This window comes from Crocuta crocuta, unplaced genomic scaffold (genome assembly GCF_008692635.1).
Source record: "Crocuta crocuta isolate KB4526 unplaced genomic scaffold, BGI_CrCroc_1.0 scaffold25, whole genome shotgun sequence".
In the NCBI taxonomy this organism is placed as follows: domain Eukaryota; kingdom Metazoa; phylum Chordata; class Mammalia; order Carnivora; family Hyaenidae; genus Crocuta; species Crocuta crocuta.
This window is the reverse complement of record NW_027532015.1, coordinates 8377987-8401411: the sequence shown is the minus strand read 5'-3', so window position 1 is coordinate 8401411 and position 23425 is coordinate 8377987. Positions and strand designations below refer to the sequence as shown.

The 23425-nt window shown below is 40.1% G+C and overlaps 1 protein-coding gene across 1 annotated transcript in view; it reads left to right on the top strand.

Moving 5' to 3' along the window:
• Nucleotides 1–23425, top strand: part of PHACTR2 (phosphatase and actin regulator 2) — a 105544-nt gene that overhangs the window by 60453 nt on the left and 21666 nt on the right. Inside the window, exons 10-13 of the mRNA XM_077776161.1 lie at nt 206–362; nt 4690–4745; nt 10645–10706; nt 13315–13452. Of these exons, the coding sequence (XP_077632287.1) occupies nt 206–362; nt 4690–4745; nt 10645–10706; nt 13315–13452 (413 nt within the window). The remainder of the gene's footprint in view (nt 1–205; nt 363–4689; nt 4746–10644; nt 10707–13314; nt 13453–23425) is intronic.

Sequence of the window (23425 nt, the reverse complement as noted above, 5' to 3'; positions counted from 1 at the left end):
AAAAATAGTGCTTCAGTTTTCCAAAATGAACTATATCCAACTCAAAATTGGGTTTTTTTCTTTTCCTGAGGTTAATTAAAATTCCACTCTTGCATGTGGACAAAGAATTTCTTCTGGACTCTGTTTAAAGCCCATGCCATATGTAACCCGAGTGCTGCTTGCTAAAAGCCTCTTTCTCTGCGTTTCTTCCTTTTCCAATCCTCAGGTGCTTTGGCAAGTAAAATACGACGAAGGGATACTCTTGCTATCAAACTTGGCAACAGACCATCTAAAAAGGAACTAGAAGACAAAAACATCTTGCAGCGCACATCTGAAGAGGAGAGGCAGGAAATCCGGCAGCAAATTGGAACCAAGCTTGTCAGGTAATGTCTGAAATTTTAGTATAGCGGTGACCAATTCATACTTTTCTCCCTTCTGCGGTTTCCTGCCCGACTGAGATCATTTTGAATTCCTTGGATAAGGGCATGCATGGCCTGTGTGGTTTTCTAAAGTTGGTCCTGGATGGTGAACCTACTCAAGGAACTTGCCCTTTGGTCCAACCAGTCAGCAGCTTTGGGGTCACCAAAGCCTGAGCCAAGTGTCAAAAATTTTTCTCTATTAAGGACCAGTTTGTAAATATTTCAGATTTTGCTGACCAGAAGGTCTCTGTTGCAGCTATTCAACTGTGCTGGTAGAGCATGAAAGCAGCCATAAACAATACATAGATAAATGGGTGTGGCTGTGTTCCAATAAAACTTTATTCACCAAAACAGACAGCAAGCTGGACTTGGCCTGCAGGTAATACATTGGTCAACTCCTGGCCTAATCCACGGACTCTCTGGCGCTCCTATGATTGCCATGAAGCTCTGCCCTACGGGCCTTGAGATTGTAGAAATATTAGTTAGCTTTAATGTCCTGCTCCATCCAAGTCCAAGCCCTTCCTATTAAAACCTCCCCCTTTTTTCTTCAAATAAATGGTTATCTGATTTCTCTTTCTGCCTCCAGCCATTATAGGGTTTCTACTTTTGTCACCAGTGACTTTGGAAGTCCATTTAACTGGCAGTTTTTTTGTTTTGTTTTGTTTTTGTTTTTTGAGAGAGGGTGCAAGTGGGCGAGGGGCAGAGAAAGAGAGGGAGGGGAAGAGAGAGAGACAAAAGTAGAGCACATCCAGGGCTCATGCTCACCTGAAACATGGCTCATGTTCACCAGAAGTGAAGCACAAGCTTACCCAAAGTGGAGCGTATGCTTACCCGACGTGGGACTCGAACTCACCAACTGTGCGATCGTGACCTAAGCCGAAGTCAGATGCTTAATGACTGAGCCACCCAAGCGCCCTTAACTGGCAGTTTTAGTAGAAGTGAGTGCCCAAGCCCTTGTTTTCGATGATGACTTTAAGCGTCTTTTAGTATGAGCAGTTTTGCTGACTTCTCTCACTCTGCGTAAGCAGCACAATGCATCATTTGGGAGAATGGAGCAGGCTGCGGTCCCAGGGCAGGATTTGGAGGTGGAAGAAATCCCTCTCCTTGCTTAGAAGTGGAAGATTTGTCTGACTTTGTTGTACCTACAGGGCTGGCATGTGGGGGCTCTGGAGGCTGTTACCTGTTTGACACATGGGTCCAGGAATGGCTTGGGTGGGTAAATGAGATGATACACTGAAGGCACTTGAGTGCCTGAATCGTAGCATGCTCTTAATAAAATTAAATCTTTTCATTATTGATTTAAGTCATTACATATATCTGAAACAGGTAAAGCATTTTTAAAAATTAAACCCAAAGTCGGCAACTCTGTTCAGTATTTCTGAAGAACAATTTAACAATGTGGAAGAAAAGAAATTGTACTGCAGTCTATTGTTTTACATGGTAATTTCATTTGAAAGAATATACAAGAAGGAAATAATCCAAAACGGAAAAAAAGCAAACCTGTATATTTTACAAAGATGTTTAAGGCTATTTATAGCAGTGACAAATAAACCAAATGCTCAGAAACAGGGCGCTGATGAAGGACGTTGTGAAGTGATCATAGAACAGTGACTTCTCACTGCCTCATCAAGGATTTCTTGGAGGGGTTACTCTGGCTTCTTGGGGGGGGGTTCCAGGGCAGTGTGGGGGTGTGTTTGGGGTGGGATGGGAGGGAATCCTTCATTCCAAGCTTAACCTTCCAACCAGAACACCCTCTTCTGTTTTATATAAGGATTCTACCCCAACCCCCCAAAGCTTGAGAGTGTCTGAAAGTATACACATAGACCACATCCAGAAAATACCTTATCTAGTAGAGTTTTAAATATATAAATTTTACAGAATTGTTTTTCTATAAATACTGCGTACCTGATCACGGTCATTAAAGATAAATCACCCACAGTCCCTACCTGAGGGAACTCCATGTGTCGTGGAAGAGACAGAATGAGATACTCCATGGTTGAGATCATGTGAAAAGCACCAACATGTAGGTCAAGAGAACTAGGTATGAGACCTTGCTCTAACTTTCACTAGTACTTGATCTGAAGCAAGTGACTTAATCTTTCATTTCCTCATTTGTAAAATGAGAACTGGCTACTCCCTTGCTGAGTTGTTTTGAGGATCCACGATAATTAAGCATCTAGCACAGTACCCAGGACTTTAAAAGTATGAGGTAACGAGAGCTGTGATTATTGTCTTATCTTTATTATTACTTGTGTGGTAAGTGGTCTAATAGATACGGGATCTGTGTATGACTGCTGTACAGGGGCAGAGAAGTCACAGGATAGGACAGGACAGGTCAGACACCCAACCAAAGGGGACTATTGTAGTCATTTGTAGGATTTCTATAGGTAGAGAAAGAGAAAGGCATTCCTGAGGGAGGGAACTCCATAAACAAAAGGAGGAGGAGGTCTTTGGTGGATGAGATAGTTCAGGTATGTAACGGAGTACTTGGGTGGCTGACGTGGTAGTTCACTGGGTTCTTTTGTAGACTCAATTATGCAAGTTATTTTCAAGGTAGTTTTGATGAAGATTAAACTTTAACAAAATTTTTAAAGTGGTCTTGAAAATATCATTGATTTCAGTTCCTCACGCCATTCCTGCCACAGCTGGAACATTGAGAATTCATAGTATCTTAAAGTAAGATTACCTCTCATAGACATTAGTTTAATTTGTGAAAACTCAACCTATATCCAGAAGAATTTTTTTCTGTAATTAACAAAAAACTAACACTATAAACAAGACCAAGAAAAGTTATAAAGTGTTGTTAGGACTTTCAGCTTTTGTGTACAAATAAGTAGCTACTAGTCACAAATGAGCCTGGCTTGGGACGCTTGGGTGGCTCAGTAGGTTAAGCGTTTGACTCTTGATTTCAGCTCAGATCATTATCTCAGGGTCATTAGCTTGAGCCCTGATTTGGGCTCCTTTCTGGTCATGGAGACTGCTTAAGACTCTCTCTCTACCTCTCCCTGTGCCCTTCTCCCACTCTCACACACATNTTGACTCTTGATTTCAGCTCAGATCATTATCTCAGGGTCATTAGCTTGAGCCCTGATTTGGGCTCCTTTCTGGTCGTGGAGACTGCTTAAGACTGTCTCTCTACCTCTCCCTGTGCCCTTCTCCCACTCTCACACACGTGTGCTCTCTCTGTGTCTCTCTGTCTCTCTCTCAAAAAAACAAAAAAAATTAAAAATGAGCCTGGCTTTTCTTAAAGGCAGGTAAGAAGGGTCCATATATCTTAAAATAACTCTACTACATGTGTTATAAATCCATTTGAGGTCACAAAAGCAGTGTTTCACGGGAAATACTACACTGTCCAGTGTAGATCAACAGTCTTTTGAGTTAGTATGAATTCTTAAGCAGAAGACGTCTTTAGATTCTAATGATCTGTTATTAATTAGGGGACAGGCTAGGCTATTCTAACAGAGGTCAAAAAGTGCAGTGGTCCAAATAAGACACTTCCACATGTTTATTTCCTTTTCACATAACAGTCCAGAGGTAGGTAGGCTATCCAGGATGGGTGGGACACCCCACCCACTCCTTACAGTCAGCCGACACTCAGATTCTTCCATCCTGTTGCTCTTCCTTTTTTTTTTTTTAATTTTTTTAATGTTTATTATTTTTGAGAGAGACAGAGACAGAGAGTAAGCAGGGGAGAGGCAGACAGAGAGGGAGACATAGAGCCAGCACAGAGCCCGATGCAGGGCTTGAACCTGGAGACTGCGAGATCATGACCTGAGCTGAAGTCGGCTGCTTAACCAACTGAGTCCTCCAGTCGCCTGTTGCTCTTCTATCCCCATGCGTGACCCAGGCTGGCTCATGTGACCATGTTTGAGTTCTAGCCCATGGAGAAGGGCAAGAAAGAAAAGGGAATAGTCATTTTAAGGGTAAAAAGCAGAAGTTACAGATACCACTCTTCTCATATCCCATTGCAAGGACTTGGTCACAAAGCCACACCTTGCTGCTAGAGAGACAGAAGTCTGTAGTTGGGGGAGGCCCACAGCCACAGCTCAGGAAATTCTGTGTCTAAAAGGAAGGAGGAAGAATGGATCAGGGGGAGTAGGTAGCAGTCTCAGCCACAATCTTTAGTCTCCAGACTAACAGAAAGGATACTTTTATTTTGTAGGTATTAAATGGATTTGTGTTTCTTAAAACAGGAAAAGAATAAAGCTTTGTTTCTTTGTTACTACATTTCACATTTCCCACCAAGGAGGTCTTGTTTTTAACTTGCAATATATCCTTTTTGTCATCATAGGAGACTTAGCCAGAGGCCTACAACTGAAGAACTAGAGCAAAGAAATATCCTAAAACGTGAGTATCTTATACGGTGATTCCTCTTGTAACCATTAACAAGCTCCCTGTAGAGATGAAGGAAACATCAATATGTTTATTCACAAATGTTTAAAATGGCTCATTTAGATCACATTTGTATATAATTTTAAAAAATGAAGTACCTGGGTAGCTCAGTTAAGCATCCAACTCTTGATTTCCGCTCAGGTCATGATCTCATGGTTGGTGAGATCGAGCCCTGTGTGTGGCTCTGTGCCAATAGTCTGCAGCCTGCCTGGGGTTCTCTTTCCCTCTCTCTCTGCCCCTCCCCCCCCCAAAATAAATAAATAAGCATTTTAAAAAATTTCCTGAAGGTTTATTTCATTTTATGACTTTGCGCCTTATATCCCTTAGACCAGAGTTATGCTTGTGACAGTTGTTTTTAAGAAAGATGAGATATAGTCCATGTATTCTTTTACCCAAATGTTAAATAGAAGAAAATGCTCTAGTTTGCTTGCAAATAAATGTCAAAGAAAAGGCCAAAGAATCCCAAAGGATATAAATCAAACATTCCTATATTATTATTAATAATACAGTTTATTGCCAGGTTTAACAAATGACTCAATTTAAAACAGAATTATGGTAAAAGAAATTTTTGAGCTCTTTTCATTTTCCTTTGTTATGAGAACTCTGTTTCCCTTTTGAGTTATTTATAATTTCTCAGCCGTTAAGGAGTTCTCCATTCATTTTCCTACTTTATTTTCCCATTCTCTTTTCCCTTCTGTTTTCTTTGACTTTATTTCTTACTCACTAGTCCAGTACAACTTCACTGGAGTTCGTATGTTAAAGCTATAAAACTAAGAGAAGCACAGTTTGTCGTTATATAGTGTATCGATGTGGTTACCAACCACAGTGACTTAAGTAATGGATATTTTTAAATTGAGCCTAGCTGCAGTTTTATATATTATTAACCCAGTTTCAAAAGAGCTTTTTATTGTATGAAATATAAAAAAGATCAGGGCTGGGTAGAGGTGTGGACAGAACTGCAATAGTAGTAAGCTACAGGCATGCTGGAAATCAAAAATTTTTCAATCAGGCTTTTAGAAATAATTCTTGTCTGGATGATCCCCATTTTTCAGTCTGACTTGTTTTCTTTCCCTAAGGAATGAAAGAATTTTTTTAAGTTTATTTATTCACTTTTAGAGAGAAAAGAGTGGGGAGAGAAGTGGGGGAGGGGCAGAGAGAGAGGGAGACGGAATCCCAAGCAGGCTCCACACCATTGCACAGAGTCCAATGCAGGGCTCGAACTCACGACCTTCAAGAATCTTGATCTGAGCTGAGATCAAGAGTCAGATGTATAACCGAGTGGGCCACATAGGTGCCCCAGGAATGAAAGATTTTAATAGTACATTTATACTACAGTTGCCATTATTAACAGAACCCAACAGCAGAGACTGAACAGTAAGGGGACTTGCCAGTCTATGGTATTCTTTCCTTGGAATGTTTTTTTCTGGCTGTTTGTGAGCAAACTGGAGTAGAACCCAAAGAAGGACTTAATGTGACCATCAGTGTGTAGAAGAGCCAGTATGTAGATGGAAAAAGCCATGGCTAGAAAAGCAAATAAAATTGTGTTTTAGTTTTATGAGGAAGGATGAAAGCAACATCTAATTTTGACAACAACCCAAAACCAAAAAAAGCTCATGGTTTTTGGTAGTAGGTCCCTGGAAAATATTGCTTGAATTAAGTTTTAGGTAAGCTCAAGAGCAGACTGTACGCCCCTAAATTTAACACAAAGATTATGTCTTATTGGATGCCTGATGCAATACCTGGAGAAAAGAAAAAAAAAAAAAAAACAAGAAGAGTGAATTCTGGGTAATTCTCTTCTGCTTCTGTGAGACAAATAGTGCCAAACCACATTGGTGTTTGGTTATTTGAGGAACTGTTTTGTAGATGTAGAAATTTATCGCACATTGATCTTAAGTGCTGCCTTGGCTTCTATACCCCGTTTTCCTGGAGGTCAGGGAAGAGGGAAACGCCAAAGTCAACTTCAGATTTGACTCCAGCCCTTTTTTACTTCCTTCTTAGTTTATCTAACCATGCTTATTCTGGAAACAAAAGACACATTTCCAGTCTGGAGAGGCTGATAACTGGCTTATGATCTCCTGACATAATATTGTATGGCCAAGGGAAGCAGAAGAGAGAAGTGGTAGAGGTCAATCCGGAGCAATCCACTAAGCAGTCCTGGGGAACTGAGTGTCATACTGGACTCAGCCCCTGTGTGCCTCTGGGCTCTTCTGCATAGATGACTCGTCTTTGTTTATTTCATCTCCACTTTTATTCAAAAGCGGTATGACTGATTATTTAAAGAAAAGTCTGTGTGTGACATAGCGCGTTTTTTTTTAAGGACACTTGTTTTAACTAGGTCATCTTTCCTTGACAGACTAGGGAATTCATTCACAGCATAAACTAATTCAGCAGCTGTAAAATCCACGGTCATCATTAGTTTCATACACATGAGTCATGTGGCAGTTGGTGCAGGTCACTTTGAGTGGACACCACAGGTGCATTTTATTTCTTAGTTTACCACTCACCGTAACACATCTTATTCCATCTCTGCCCTATTTTACTGCATCTAGGCTTTTTTAAAAAACATAAAAGGTTAGGTTTAGTTGTACATTTTAGAGCCAATTCCTTAATATTGTTAAAATGGAAAGCAAGTTTTTGTGCTTGAAAGGTCAACGTTTGCCTATCAGGAAAAGAGAAACTCATGGAACATCTTTTACAGGGCAGGGATGGAAGACACATATCTATTTAGCTATGACTATAACCTGTATATTCTATAGAGAAAACAGGTCTTAGGCCACTGAGTGCTATGTGTATTTTTTTCTGACATTTTATTATGAAATTTTTTAAATACAGAGAAAAACTGAAAGAATTTTATGATAAACAATTATGTTTACTATACATGTACTATTTATAATTTGTCATTAATATTTCATCACATTTTGCTTTATCACATATCTGTCCTTGCATTGATCGATGTTATTTTTTTTATTTCAAAGTAACTGTATAAATACATTTTCATTTGTTAAAAACACCCTTCTAAAACCATGGGAAACCCACAAAAAATATTTGGCTTTAGGTTTATTTATTTTGAAAAGGAGAGATTGAGATAGGGGCAGAGAGAGAAGGAGGGAAAGAATCCCAAGTGGGCTCCACACTTATCAGTGGAGAGCCCCATGTGGGGCTTGAAGTCACAAACGGTGAGAGACTGACCTGAGCCAAAGTCGAGGGTCAGAGGCTCAACCAACTGAGCCACCCACATGCCCCAAACATTTGGCTTTTTTAACCTAGTTTATCTGAATCAATGACTCAAGGATATAATTTTCCAGTTGCTCATGTCTCAGTGCTTCTTTGTCTTCCCCCTTTAGCTCATCCCTGAGATGCTCTGGGCAACACTGGCTAGCCAGGCAGGTTTCCTGTAGTGCCCGTGGCTGTTAAACCACATGTGTTGTTTCTGTGTTTACGGCAAATACTTCCTGTGGCAGTTCTGAAATATCCGCCCCCTCTGCTTTGATGGAGTTACTAAAGGCAAGATTTGTCAACGAGCCACGTCACTTCCTTCATGAATATCCCTGCAGTCTGTTTAACGTGACCAGAAAGGTGTACATCCTACTTTATGATTAGTCCTTTAATAAACAGATAAACAAAGGAAACATTAAAAAAAAAAAAAAGGGATATCTGGGTGGCTGAGTCAGTTAGGTGTCCCACTCTTGATTTCAGCTCAGGTTATGATCTTACCTCACAATTGTGAGATCAAGCCCTGCGCTGGGTGTGGAGGCTGCTTGAGATTCTCCCCCTCTCCTTCCTCCCCTCCCCTGCTCACCAGCACTCGCTCACTCTCTTACTCTTTCTCTCTCAAAAAAGAAATAATAAAATTTAACTTAATTTAATTTAAATTTTTTAAAAATTCAGTGAATTTTTTAAACTAAGATTTAACCTTGATTCTTTGTAAGAGATTTTATAAGTATTTAAAAGAATTCAGAAGGTCAGTCATGTTGACTTCCCTCCACCTCTCACCTTCTTTAACATCTTTAAACACATGATTTCAAACATGGAAATATGTAAGGAAGTCAGCTCCTGATGTTAAAAAAGAATTCCCAAATGGTAAAATCCTGTTTATTTAACTTCCTCAACTGCTCATGGCCTGTCTTTTTTTAAAATAGATAACTTGCGATCACTCAGATGTACAATATGCTTAATAAAATGAAATTATCCAATAGTTCCTCATGAAAATTAAAACATTTGTTGGCTTTGAGTCATATTAGATATCCACTTTTTGTCTCTGAAAAGTACCTTTAAAAATATAGCTCAATTACTGTATAGGAGAAGTTGACGAAAATGCTTTGAAAATTATATTTTCCTTTTTATTAGTAATATCATTAAAGGCTGACCTTGTAAAGCCTTCATTTGACTCACATGAGCCACAAATTTGGCTTTTGTCTGTTATGAATAATTTGTAACCTACATGCCTTACCCAGTTCATATAAAGTAAATATTTGACCCTAAGGAGATATTTTAAGACTATCAAAGGATATATATTTTGCGAAGCAATTAGAAAAACCTATAGTGTTTTCATAGGGAGAAATCTGAATTATAACGAAATTTGTTTTACATACAGGCACTTCCTGAAAGTATACTAACTGGTTGTTTCTTATCTCTCAGGGTGATTTCAGCTTCCGTTTTACTCTTTGTCTAAATAGCCATACTGAGCATTCTCTTTCCTAGGAATTAAAATTAGTATTTTGGAAGACTGTGGGAACTTTTCCCTGTCCAGATAAGGAAAGTTCATCGAGAAGTTAGGCTTTTCAACTAACAAATACAATCGGTGCAAATATGGAATACTGATGTTTTATTCATTATAAAAACAATCTTAGTGGTAAGAAGTCTATTTGAATTTTTAAAATAAATTTATCTTTTCATAGAGCAAACTTTTCTTTTTCATCGTTTTGGTTGAGCCTTCATATCATGTGATGTTCTTCAATAGAATTCATAACAGCATCTCCTAAGAGACCATCTTTTGTAAAGCATCAGCATCCAAGAAGTAAAATCTGTGCTCATTTATCAAACAAATGATGAGCTAGTGGAAGCAACAGAGAGAAGTTCATCAAATAAGTAATGATTAAGACCTGAAGGGGTATTTATTTCTTTAAAATCCCTGGTCATTTTTCTCTTAATCCCATTCATTGGACAGCATTCATTAAAATGGCCATGAAATTTTACTATTTAGTGAACCACTAGAGAAAAAGAAGACTTTGGAAAGTCAAAGTCACAAGAAAATAAATCCTCTCCGTCAACAGTACACCCTAATAACTCCATTCAGAACATTCTGGTTTGAAGGCAGAGTCCAAAGAAATGACTGCATTCTGCTTCTGTGGAAACCAAAGCAGACAAATCAAGTATTTTGGTTGGATTTGAATGGAAATCACCTCAGACATGTATCAGATGGTTCTAATTTGCTCTTTTGATACGTCTCAGATTTTCATATGAAGGCCAGATCCAGAAGTAAATTTTTATCTGAATTCTGATAGATTGTGCTTATAAACCCATGAGGTGTTCGGCAATGAAAGGTTTTCACCAGTGTGGACACCCTTACAGTTTTTTTCAGAACACATATGAAGTCAGGAAGCAAAAAGATTTACAGTTAGGAAACTGACTACAAAAAGGTTACATTAGGGAAACTGATCCTATAAGGAGAAAAATAATATATATATAAATTAATGATCGACCTTTCTACAAAATCTTTTCACAACTTTTTATGTCAGAGTGTTTGATCATTATCTAAGTCAAGTAGATGTGGTCTGATCTACTTTTCTGATTATAAAATAATTTCTAGTAACTAAGTCTTCATGCCTTTCCTCTCTGCCCCCATTTATAACAGAAAAGAATGAAGAGGAAGAACAAGAAGCAAAAATGGAACTTAAGCGCAGACTCAGCAGAAAGGTGATAAAACCATGACTGTTCATGAGCATGTGTGTTTTGAGATAATACTTCATTATTTAAATGCAGATCAGCTCTCTGCCTTATTACCTTTGATACTGAGGAATAATTACTCCGATTAGGCTACTACCTAATCAAAGACATTAAAATCAATGGAATGCATACAATATGAATTATGTTTATATTTATGACTGTGTGACATGCTAATAGGAAGAATTAACAATCGAAAATTTTAAATCACATTTACTAATTATGAAAATAGCATGCATCTGTGTGAACATTTTTTAAATGCAAAAAGGAACAAAAAAAAGAAAATCACGCAAGTGTCTTTTATTCAGCGATAACTATTATTAACATTTCAATATACAGGTTTTAAAAATGCTCACTTTTTTTGTGTAGTCTTGGAAATACTACATAAGTATTAAATTGAAGATTGGCCACTTTTCCATGGGTGAGCTGGGTCAGGAATTTATTAAGTGAACTTCATTACCCAACCTGCCTGTTGCAAGGCTGCCTAACTTGACAAATGGCTTACCTCCAAAACTCAGACTATTGTTTCCACCCACTCATGAAAATATAAATCTGACGCCAAGGTCATCACTCTTTTTCTTCAAGTGTTAGAATAATAATAGCCTTTGGAAAGACTATTGGAAACCATTAGAGTTGATCTTTCATTATATTTCATTATAAATCTTAATACAAATATAAATGAAGATTTACTTATAATTCTTCAGATTATACCTTTCACGCCTAGACAAGGCAGGTTAAGTAAAATACGACATCTGCAATGAAGTGTGTGACCTGACCCATATTTATCTGAGCTGGCTGGGGAGCCCACAGCAAAAGCACTCTAAGGCTCACAGAAGAAACTCCATTCCCATGGAAAAGTTGGAGACTATTTTGAGAGATTTTGGCTTTTATTTTTAGGGAACAAGATCCTTAATTCATCTCCTTTTTTTTTTTTTTTTCAAAGATCCTAAATGTCAAGTAATGATCAAGCTGACAAAGATTCTGTAAACTGAATTGCTAGCGATGGCTCTTCTAGCATTCAGTGGCTATAACGTTACCAACTACAGATAAGCAGTAGCCCCTCATTGTTCCAGCCTCACCCCTGCCATACATAATCATCTTTCCTCAATCCATTTGGGCCCCTCCGAGAGGCAACAGAGCCTAACCTGACCCCTGGACTCCCACTTTGCTCCACTCTACAGAGCTCTCTGCCATAGGCACAGGCCATTTCATCACACTAATAACATGGTCCTAAAGGACAAGACTGGATGGGGAACTCATTTGGGCACTCCCCAGAGGCGCTGGTTTCTCTACCTCCTTACGCCCACATGCCCTGAAGAGGTGGTAAGAAGCTAGCAATATAGATTGGACAACATCTGAGTATAAGGGAGCCATGTAGATCATTCCTCCCTTTGTTCATTGCCAGAGGGCTTTATGAAGCCAGAAGGAGCCACGGTTGCCCTACCCCAGCTCAGGTGAACTCAGAGTGTAGACCCAGGCCCTTAGAGTAGTACTCAAATGACTTTAATGTTAGATCATTGACCGACTTCAGCCTCTGATTTTACTCAAGAGGACACTGAGGCTCAGGAAAGGGTATTTTTTTCCTGTACGCATAAGGAACCCCTCCAAAGAGGGCCACTTAGACAGTGAATGGTTTGGCTGTATACAAAGTACATATATGGGTAAAAAAGATACTGGAAATGGACCCCATGGGTAAAAGAGAACTTGGGCCGTTGAGATCTCTGGACTGAGAGAGGCCACAGAAACATGAACTTTAGTAGCAGAGAGTAGATCGTGCCTGTCAACTAGTGCCGAGTAATCTTTAGTCTCAGAACCATCTCTCTTCATTCTTGGGCTTGGTAAAGCACCAAGAGAGGAGAGCACATACACAGGGCTGAGTGGATTAAATGGAGCTATAAATTTGAATTTGCCTAAGACCGTAGGAGGAATCCAAGTCATTAGAAGTGTCATAAAGGTCTCAGCCTATTTTAAGCAGTTGTGGCCCCCTGAATGCACTCCGTGCCGCTGCGCATTTCTGCACGGCAGCCTTTCCCACCGGGATAATGTCCTGCCTGGGCCTGGGTCTCTAGTCTCCCCCAGAAGACCACCACAGACACACTCTTCACTGGACTAGTTCCCTTGTCATAACCTTGTCATGTACATTTCTGGATATAGAGGTTTAATATAATAGGAAGAGAGCTCTCATTTCTAGAAGGTACAGTGCTTTTGTCTGGATGATTCCTAGCCAGCCATCCTATATCTGGATTGCTATTGTGTCTGCGTGGCTCCGTGTTCCTTGTGTCAGGGATGACAGGTGCCTTTCTCACAACGCCAGGCAAGTTGGGGAAAATAGCATAAGGCAGATGGCCGCCAATGCCTGTGACCTATCTAACAATGATGATTTTTATAGTCTCAGAATTAGGGCACACTGCTTTCTGGTTCTCATTAGAAACTCCCAAGATGCTGCTGCCTTTTTTTTTCTTTTGGATATCTGAAAGTGACCTTGTGTAACCATACCTTTGAAGTTCGCTATAGACTTGCCACCATGAGGCTGTGAATAATAGTCTCCTGCACTTGTCCTTTCTTCCCTATGCCCCTGCAGCTCAGCCTGAGACCGACCGTGGCCGAGCTCCAAGCTCGAAGGATCCTGCGGTTTAACGAGTATGTGGAAGTCACCGAGTCTCCCGACTACGATCGCCGGGCGGACAAGCCCTGGGCCAGGTTAACACCTGCAGACAAGGCAAGAAATCCTCATGGTCTTAGCCATGCTTTTACTTGTTTGTGATTTTACTGCTTTTGTCAAAGCTTCAATATCCCACTTTATATACACACATACACTCGGTCATCCCAAGAGGCACGATTATTACCAGTTTTCTGGTAATAAAACTCAACAGATTTTTGCCTTTGGTTATTTGAGCTATCTAAGTGATCCATTTAGTAATAGCAGTGGAGCGCTTTCAGCTAAGTCTCAGAAAAAATGAGTTCTTAGTTACCATGTAACTGCATTCATACCTGGATGGAAGGCATGGTGGTCCCACAGGCATGATTTTTCCTTACTCTTAGAAATATAATTTATACAAGTTATCATTTTAAAGGGATATGTTAACAGTGAAAAAGGTATCAATCTATATGAAGGCTGACACACTATTGCTATAAATAGCCAGAAAGTAAATTTTTTAGGCTTTGTGGGCCATACCGTCTTTGTTGCAACAGCTCAGCTCTGCTGTTGTAGTCCGAAAGCAGCCATAGACAACAGGTAAGTGAAGGATATATATGTGTTCCAATAAAACTTTATTTACAAGAACAGATGGTAGGCCAGATTTCCCTGTCAGGCCATGGTTTACCAACTCTTAAATCTCTCTCATAGCTCACAGTCCAGAAAAACTGAATGTATGGTGAGTTCCATCATAGAGAAAGACTTTTTTATGAGTAATTTGATTCCAAAGCCAAAAAATTTTGCCAAACTTTTGTTTTCAACTGCTTAGGGTAGGGTTTTCTTAATATCCCAAATAATGATTTCTAATTTTTGTTTCTATGCAAAATTTGGTATCAAATAAACTCATGTCACACCCAGTCTTAATGCTAGAGCTCCGTAATTTAAGTAAACGCTGTGCTGAAGCTTTTTAATAGGTCTCATCCTGTAAAGCACCTGCTGCATGTCAAGCACATATTGGAGACAGAGATCAGAAATCATTTGCTCATAAGAAGAAGTGAAAAGTAGGGAGGAAAACGATCACAAAGGACTGGTGTTTGGAATAAGAATAAAGAATGGAGGGAGGCTGGGAATAGCACCCAAGGGACCTAACACTGGTGAAGAGGAGGTAGAGCACAGAGAAGAAATGTCTGTGAGGTAGGGAAAGAGGAGAAGATGTAGCCCAATAGCCTTGGAAGGAGAAGATCAGGTCACAAGTGGTTAGTCGTGTGGTGAGAGGGGACATTTTCGCAGTCTGGTGGGTGGAAGCCTGACTAGCAGAGACCAGGAGAATAAAATATAATCTCCAGAGTCTTGGCTGTGAAGGAGAAGCCGTAGGAGGAGGTAATCACTTGAACAGTGATGATGGTGGAGGCTTTTATTTGTGTGAGGCTTTTATATGTATGAGGAATCTTTTATGCCACAAAGAAGGAAGCAAAAGAAAAAGAAAGGTTGAATATATAAGAGAAAAGGTGGGTAACTGATACAGTAGGGCATAATCAACGGAACAGCAGAGAGAGAATGTATGTATGTGGAAAAGGCAAGGAGACCCGTGCGGCTGGGATGGAGAGCACAGGCTGAGGAACCCCCTAAAGGCAGAGGCTTCTCCAAGGCAGCTAAAATCACTCAGGTTGAGGGAAGCCACCAGGGATTGAAGAAGACTGGTACTCGGGTCCTGTGTCAAGCTCACTGCTAGTCGGTGCCTTGTTTCTTGAAGGAAATGTCAAGGTTATGGGTTGCGAAGAATTGCCTGTAAACTACTTACTGTGGTTTCTTGCGCTCACCCCTACGGCTCCCTTTGTAAAGGCCAGCCCTGTGCCCTTCCCTAGGTTACCAAAAGGAAGAGTGCCTGGCCCTGAGAGCGTTGTGTTCTAGTCAGAGGGTAGACTCAGCGGACACAAGTGCTGTGAGTGCAGTGTGCATGGAGTCCAGAGGGAGGGTAAAGGGTGTGAGGATTGGGGGCAAGCCCCTCCCCTCTTGAGGTGAGCCTTGAAGGCATCTCATTAAGCATGGCGTGGGCAGTGGGAGCCTGCCATTTGCCTGCTTCCTACTCCTCACATCCAGGTCTCCAGCAAGTTGTCACGGGGTGTGAAAAACACGTCTCCCTCTGGGAGCCCCTCTTGGGCTGATGTGAAACACAGTAAGACTGTTGAGTGTGTTTTATCTTGATCACAGCCCTCAACCAGCAGCCCTCTGCTCGTGGCTTTCCTGCCTCACACATAATTCTGAATTGTTTCCATTGCTTTATTTGCCTTCCTTCCTGCGCTTTCCCCTCGCTGTTCAGCAACAGCAGACTTCACTTCTGACCTCACGTGTTGTCTGACACCTCACAAAGAAACACGAGGCTTTGGGTCAGATGCAGTCTTTAGGGTGAGTGTTAACAATGGATACCATTTCTTTCCCAACCTAACCCTATCTCAGATCTGGTCATATACATTCTTCCAGCATTTTGGTTTTTGGGATTTTTTAGTTGTAAATTATATTACATGGCAAAGAATGTATGAAACAAATGTGCCATTTAAATAATAAAAAGAAGAGACCTGTTGTATTAATCCCTGAGTATTACTAGTACCCGAACGGGGCTCCGCGTGCTCCACCCAATTGTATTTCCCTCCCTTCCATAAGGAATAACCAACAGGGCACCTGGGTGGCTCAGTCGGTTGAACATCCAACTTCAGCTCAGGTCATGATCTCACAGTTTGTGGGTTTGAGCCCCTCGTTGGGCTGTATGCTGACAGCTCAGAGCATGGAGCCTGCTTCAGATTCTGTGTCTCCCTCTTTCTCTGCCCCTTATGTGCGCTCGCTCTCTCTTTCTCTCAAAAATAAATAAACATTTGGGGCGCCTGGGTGGCTTAGTCCGTTAAGCGTCCGACTGTCTCTTAGGTCATGATCTCGCGATCCGTGGGTTTGAGCCCCGCGTCGGTCTCTGTGCTGACTGCCAACTCAGAGCCTGGAGCCTATTTCAGAGTCTGTGACTCCCTCTCTCTGCTCACGCTCTCTCTCTCTCTCTCCTAGAAATAAAAAATATTTAAAAATAAATAAATAAATAAACATTAAAAATTTTTTAGAAAAGGAATAACCAGCACCCTGAGTTCTAATCATTGCCTTTTTTTCCTTTTTAGGAGTTTAACCACCTTATTTATACCTCTAAGCAATTGCTGTATATTTCTTAGTTTTGCCAGTTTTGGAGGCTAAACGATTGGAATCATACAATGTACTTCTGGGTGTTGCATCATTCAGTCAACACCAAAGAATCTGGGTTGATGCACTAGGCCATTGTTACTCTTTCTCACTGAAATATAATACGTTGTCGTATGTATCAGTCAGAAAGTAAATATCCATTCAGTTATTGATTATTTAGATTGTTTCCAGATTTTACATTTACAAGCTATATACTATGAAGATTCCTGTATCGTCTTCAGGTACACCGATCAAAGACTTTTTCTAGCATATATTCCTTATGATGGAATTGCTGGGTCCTAGAACGTAGGAATGTTCAGCTAAACTAGGCAGTGGCAAGAGCTTTCCAAAATAATTGCTCTGGTTTACCCTTCCACCAGCAAAGGTTAAAACTTCCCATAGTCCTATGTTCTTGCCAACATATGATGGTCAGTCTTTTTGTTCTTTTTTTGTTCTTTTTTTGCTTGACAACCTGGTGGTTCTGAAATAATATCTCATTGCACTTACACGTTGCCTCTCATTAATTACTAATGAGGTTGAACATATTTTCATACCTGTTCCACATTTGGATTCCACTTCTGTGGAAACTTTTCTTTTGGGTTATAAATTTCTTGTTGATTCATAGGAGTTCTTCCTATATTTTAGTTATATATATTGCAAATACATATTCATCTCCTCCCAATTTATAACATTTCATTCTCTTTATGGTATGTTTTGACAAAAAGATTCTTAACTTTAGTACAGTGAATTTATCCACTTTATGGCTCGTGATATTGTTTCTTTGCAAATATTCTTCCCATACCGAAATCCCAAATGTATTCTGCTCTGCTGTTTTCTAAAACATTTATAGTTTTGCTTTTTCACATTTAAGTTCTTAATTTACCTAGAATTGATATCTTTAGAAGTTATAAGATATGCCTTTAACTCTGTAGAATAGATCATGTCTAGTATGTTTTCTAAGTTTCTTGCCTTTATTTGGCTGTTTTTTTCCAACATAAGATGAGACTCTATTCAAGAAATGCTTTCTGTTGTAAAGACTATTTTATCTAATATTATTTTAACATAAAGGTGAGTTAATTTTAGACCACCTTAGTTCAGTGAGTTCACACTGTAAACCTTATGAGGGCTACTTATGGATTCATATACTCAGTATAGATTTCATTCTCCCTCACCAACTAAACATCAGGTACGAAATTTTCTGTGCTGTTCTCTGGGGATCAGAATTTCTAGTACAGCTATGCCGTAAGGGCCCCTCTCTATGGCAGGAGGATCATGTATTAGACTTTCCACCTTGCGCGGGTTTCGTCTCGTCTTCAATATCTCATTAAGCTATGAAGATGACCATTTGAAGTCACCACATAGCAAATGCCCTCAAGGTCAAAGCCAGTTTCAGTGCTCTGCTTACTCCATTTCTCTGGGCTTCATCTTCATTTATTATTTTCCACTGAAGTATTTTTTACTTTCTTACCAGCTAATCAGTACATTTAAGATAATTTTTAAGGGGTGCCTGGATGGCTTAGTCGGTTAAGCGTCCGACTTCAACTCAGGTCGTGATCTCATGGTTCATGAGTTCGAGCCCCGTGTCAGGCTCTGTGCTGACAGCTAGCTCAGAGCTTGGAGCCTGCTTCAGATTCTGTGTCTCCCTCTCTCTCTGACCCTCCTCTGCTCATGCTGTCTCTATCTCTCTCTCAAAAATAAATAAAACATTAAAAAACATTTTTAAGAAAATATAATTTTTAAATGTCGTATTCGGCATTATAGTTGTTGTTCAGTAGAAGGGTTAGTCAAGATGTGTTGTTTTGCAAGAATAGTGTAGGGGTGCCTGGCTGGCTCAGTCAGAAGAGCATGTAGCTCTTTGTTTGTTTGCTTGTTTGTTTTTTTAAGTTTTTTATTTAATTTGAGAGAGAGAGTGAACCCAGAAAGGGCAGAGAGAGAATCCCAAGCAGGCTCCGTACTGTCAGCCCAATGCAGGGCTTGAACTCATAAACTATGAGATCATGACCTAAGCTGAAGTTGGACGCTTAACTAACTGAGCCACCCAGGCTCCCGGAGCTTGCAACTCTTGATCTCAGGGTTACGAGTTCAAGCCCCATGTTGGATGTAGAGAGTACTAAAACAATAAATAAATAAACTTTTAAAAAAATAAAAGAAATAGTGTATGCTGTTGTACACGTTTTCTTACATTCCTCTCCCCTAGTAGTAGACTTTTGGTCACTCACCTCTCATCCAGTGACTCTCAGTTGATCCTGCTCCAGTCACCATTTCTCTGCAATGAACTTCCCAAAACTTAGTGGGTCACCATTTCTGTGCAGTGAACTTCTCAGCTTAGTGGCTGAAAATGACAACTATTTTATTCCATTTTACAGATTTTGTGGGTTGGGGATTTAGTCAGGGCTCAGCTAGGCAGTTCTGACTCTGGCCACTCAGTGTTACTCAGCTGACAAATACGTTGCTTTGGAGGGTCCCAGATGGTTCCTTTACACATCAGTTGTCTTAGAGAGGATGGCTCAGAAGCTGGGCTCAGGTGGGGCTGTCCACCAAAGCACCTACACACGGCCTCTTCTTCATAGTGGCCTCAGAGTTGTCACACTTACTACATGGTAGCTGGCTTTTTCCAGAGCCAGTGTCCCAAGAGAACAAGGTAAAAGCTGTATGACTTTAACCCTCTTTTTAGAAGACACCCAGCCCTATTCCTCCATATTCTATTAGTTACCAGTAGGTCATAAGATCGGCCCAGCTTTAGGGTGAGGGCAGTGAGGGGTTGGCAAGGTCATATTGCAGAAGAACATGTGGGCTGGAGGTGTTATTGCTGCCATCTTTTACAAATGTAATTGCCACACCCACCATTCCCAGTTGGCTGATAGTCAAATGCTGAACTTCACAAAGGCAGGTAGGGGGTTGCCAGGGAAATGAGTAAAGTTCACAGCAGGTGCAAAGTATGGATGCAGTGAGAGTCTAAATGATTAAATTCTCCATACTCTAGAAATAGTCATTTCTAACTTATGTCTATTGTTGGAAGGTTAAACCTCCCCCATCTCTAGTTACAAGGAGAGGATTTTTCTTTTTAGTTTTGTGTTGAAACAAAAATAGATTTTTGTGCTGGACTTCTAGGCTGCAGGGGAGATCTACTTGGTCAGTTTTTCTTCTTCTGCAGGCCTAGTGTCTGTTCAAGAATACTTTGAAGGCACATGACTGGCATCTCCCCTACAGAGTAAGTAGGGCCCAGAGCCCAGCCAGAACCCCCCCACCTCACATAGGAGGCTTATTTTTTTCCCTGTGATATTGTCTCTCCCATTTCTCCTGACACTCTAAAGGATGGCATTTTTAGAACTGGATTTATATTATAAATTTTTTTTCTTGAAGACAAATAAGAATCATTTCTTTTATTTTTGTTAAAAAAAATTTTTTAACGTTTATTTATTTTTGAGACAGAGAGAGACAGAGCACGAGCTGGGGAGGGGCAGAGAGAGAGGGAGACACAGAATCTGAAACAGGCTCCAGCACAGAGCTGTCAGCACAGAGCCCAATACGAGGTTAGAACCCACGGACTCCAAGATCATGACCTGAGCCAAAGTCAGACGCTTAACCGACTGAGCCACCCAGGCGCCCCAAGAATCATTTCTTTTAAATTAAAAAATGTTGTATACTTTTTAAAGATAGAAGATAGAAAAACAAAACAATTTAAAATGCCGCTAATGTATAGTAGATTGTGTAAACACATGATTCATATTTGTCTGCAAAAATCTTAATATTCAAAAATATAAAAAGAAGAAATAATAATTATAATGGGTACCAATCGATGGTACTTTTAAGAACTTCTAAAAAATATTATTTTCTACCTACCTAACACTGAAAAAAAATAAAGTTATTTGTTTTCTTTGCATGTTAAGAGAGGAATATAATGAAATGTTACTTACTGCCCAGAGATACTATTAATGGTCTTAGCGTGTTTTTTATTTTAGAATGAAAATAATACATGCTGAACATCATTATTATAACAAGGATTTCTGGATTTCTGTTGCTTTTTACCTTAAAATAAAACTCTTCATAATAAGGATCAGGTTACAGATCATGTATTTTATTCAATGAGTATATATTTTCTTCTATAAGTAATTATTTTATACCAGTTAGGTATAACAATCTGTAATTTAACTTTCATGGTATAAAAAAGTTTTACTTTTTAACTTTTGAACTATAAATCCCATTTAAAGAAAAAAAATATTGAAACTGTTTTCCACCAATGCTCTCAAAATAAACACTAGACTTCCTGCCTCCTAAAGGAGCCATCCTTCTCACTTTTCCTGGTACTATTTCGTAGCCCCACTAAGATATGACTTTGCATTTAAAAAAAATCTTTGAAGTTCAAGTGTAAAGAGAAGGGATCGCGAAGCAGTTAGTAACCAACCAGTGTTCATTTTGTGAAAACACTGTGGTAGTTGCTGTAGGGAATCTCATAAATCCAGTAGTCTTATTAAATTGCTCAAATTGGGAAAGAGAAGTGGTAGGAGAAATGCCTTTTAATTGTGAATTTGATTGAGCCGAATTCACCTTTAAAATACAATTTTCAGGGCACCTGGGTGGCTCAGTGGGTTAAGTGTCCGACTTCGGCTCAGGTCACAATCTCGCGTTTCTTGAGTTCGAGCCCTGCATTGGGCTCTGTGCTGACAACTCAGAGCCTAGAGCCTGCTTCAGATTCTATGTCTCCCTCTCTCTCTGCCCCTTCCCCACTCATTCTCCCTCCCTGTCTCAAAAATAAATATTTAAAAAATGAAATAGAATTTTCTATTTTAAAATATATGTACTTGAGTACGGCACTAGAAACAGATATACATACATACAGTTAAGATACAGATGGTGTCTGTCTGTGTCTGTGCTGAAGTAGATAGATGAGCCCTAGGATGACAGGAAGGGCAGAGCCAGAAAAGGCCATCAACTTGGACTGAAGACCAAGGCTCACCTGACAGTTGCCATCTCCCTGAGGTAGGCAATGAAGCTCACAGGTACCGAGGAGAAGGCAGGCTTTGGAGCTGAGGACGTAAGAGTTTGATTCCTGACTTGGCCACTTGGGAGTGGTTTGACCTTGGCCAAATCGTTTGAGTTTCCTTCCTCATAGAGCCAATTATATCCATCTCAAATTAGCTAATGTATTCATGAAGTTCCAGTTCATCAATAAATGGTAGTGCTTACCAGTGTTATATTCATGGGCAGGCTTGCTAATCTAAGCTTCGTTCCCCATTGGTGACATTTTCACTCTGCATTGAAGCCTCAGTTTACAATCTAGTGGAAAATTATCCAGTGAGGGGCACCTGGGTGGCTCAGTCAGTTGAGTGTGAGATTCTTGGTCATGATCGCAAGGTTGTGGGATCGAGCGCTGTGTCAGGGGCCGTGATGAATATGGAGACTGCTTAAAATTCTCTCTCTTTCTCTATCTTAAAAGATATAAATGAATGAATGAAATTATCCAGTGAAAGAGAATTGAAATTCAGATAATACATGGATTTGCCTAGAAGTTACTCAGTAATTACTTATATATTAAAACCCTTGTAATAATTAAGAACTGTCCTAGGGGGCACCTGAGTGGCTCAGTAGGTTAAATGACTGACTTTTGATTTTGACCCCGGTTATGATCTCATGGTTTGTGAGATTGAACTCCACAATGGACTCTGTGCTGACAGTGAGGAGCCTACTTGGGATTCTCTCTGTCTGCCTTACCCCTGCTCATGCTCGCTCGCTCTTTCTCTCTCTCTCTCAAAATAAATAAGTAAACTTTAAAAAAAAGAACTGGGTGGCTCAGTTGATTAACCATCTGACTCTTGGTTTCTGCTAAGGTCACGATCTCATGGTTCATGAGTTTGCACCCTGTGTCGGGCCCTGCGCTGACAGCGTAGAGCCTGTGTGGGCTTCTCTCTCTCTTCCTCTCTCTCCGTCCCTCCCCTGTTCTCTTTTCTTTCTCTTTCTCTTAAATAAATAAACTTAACATAATAAAATAAAATCATAAAATAGAGCTGTCCTAGATAACAGGGACATAAAGATGAACATACTACCCTTCCAAGAATGCACTATCTAAACAGGTCACAGGAAAGACTGAGATTTTGATTCTCTGCCGAGATATTCTTGGCCTCTTTCTGATTGTCCTGGCAGCAATGAAGAGTACACTCACTTCCGCATAGCGTCGAACTTGATGAGTAGTCAAGAAATTCCCTCCTTGTTCCACATCAGATTTTTACCAAAGAAATAAGCAAAAAAGCATCAAATGATGGGAGCTCTAGTTAACCCTGGCCTCCGAGCTCATGCTATTTGAGAAGGCAGCAGAGCCCACATTTTCAACAAATTACCTATTGTTCCTGGCCAGGATGACCCCTGAGCTGACGGGAGGAGATTAAGCAGACCTTCCGTCACTGGTCATCACTAGTCAATTTTAAACTTCATTTCAGTCATTTTTGTTTCCTCTTTCCTCTCTGTTATTCTCATGGTACCAAAAAATGCTGTGTAATTGCTCTCAGTGCTGTCTCCTGCTGCTTGTTTTGTTTTAATCTTAGAAATACCTGGTTTCAGCTCAGTGACTTACCAGTTTTGGGTCTGGCTCAGCACCATTCAGGCTCCAATCGCATTACAGCAGCCTAACTCTTTTATCCTGTGTCTTTCTACAGAACAGTCCCATTTACATTTATGGGAAAAGTCATTAGGCCTAGACTCTGGTCTCATTTGCATAGAAGGGAGTTAAGATTATTGCACGTGTATTTTCTGAACATAAAGCATCTTTAATTACTCTTTTCCTATCATAACCGTCTTTAAATAGTAAGAGGAAGCAACTCTTGGAGTATAAGAGGTGGTTCGGCAG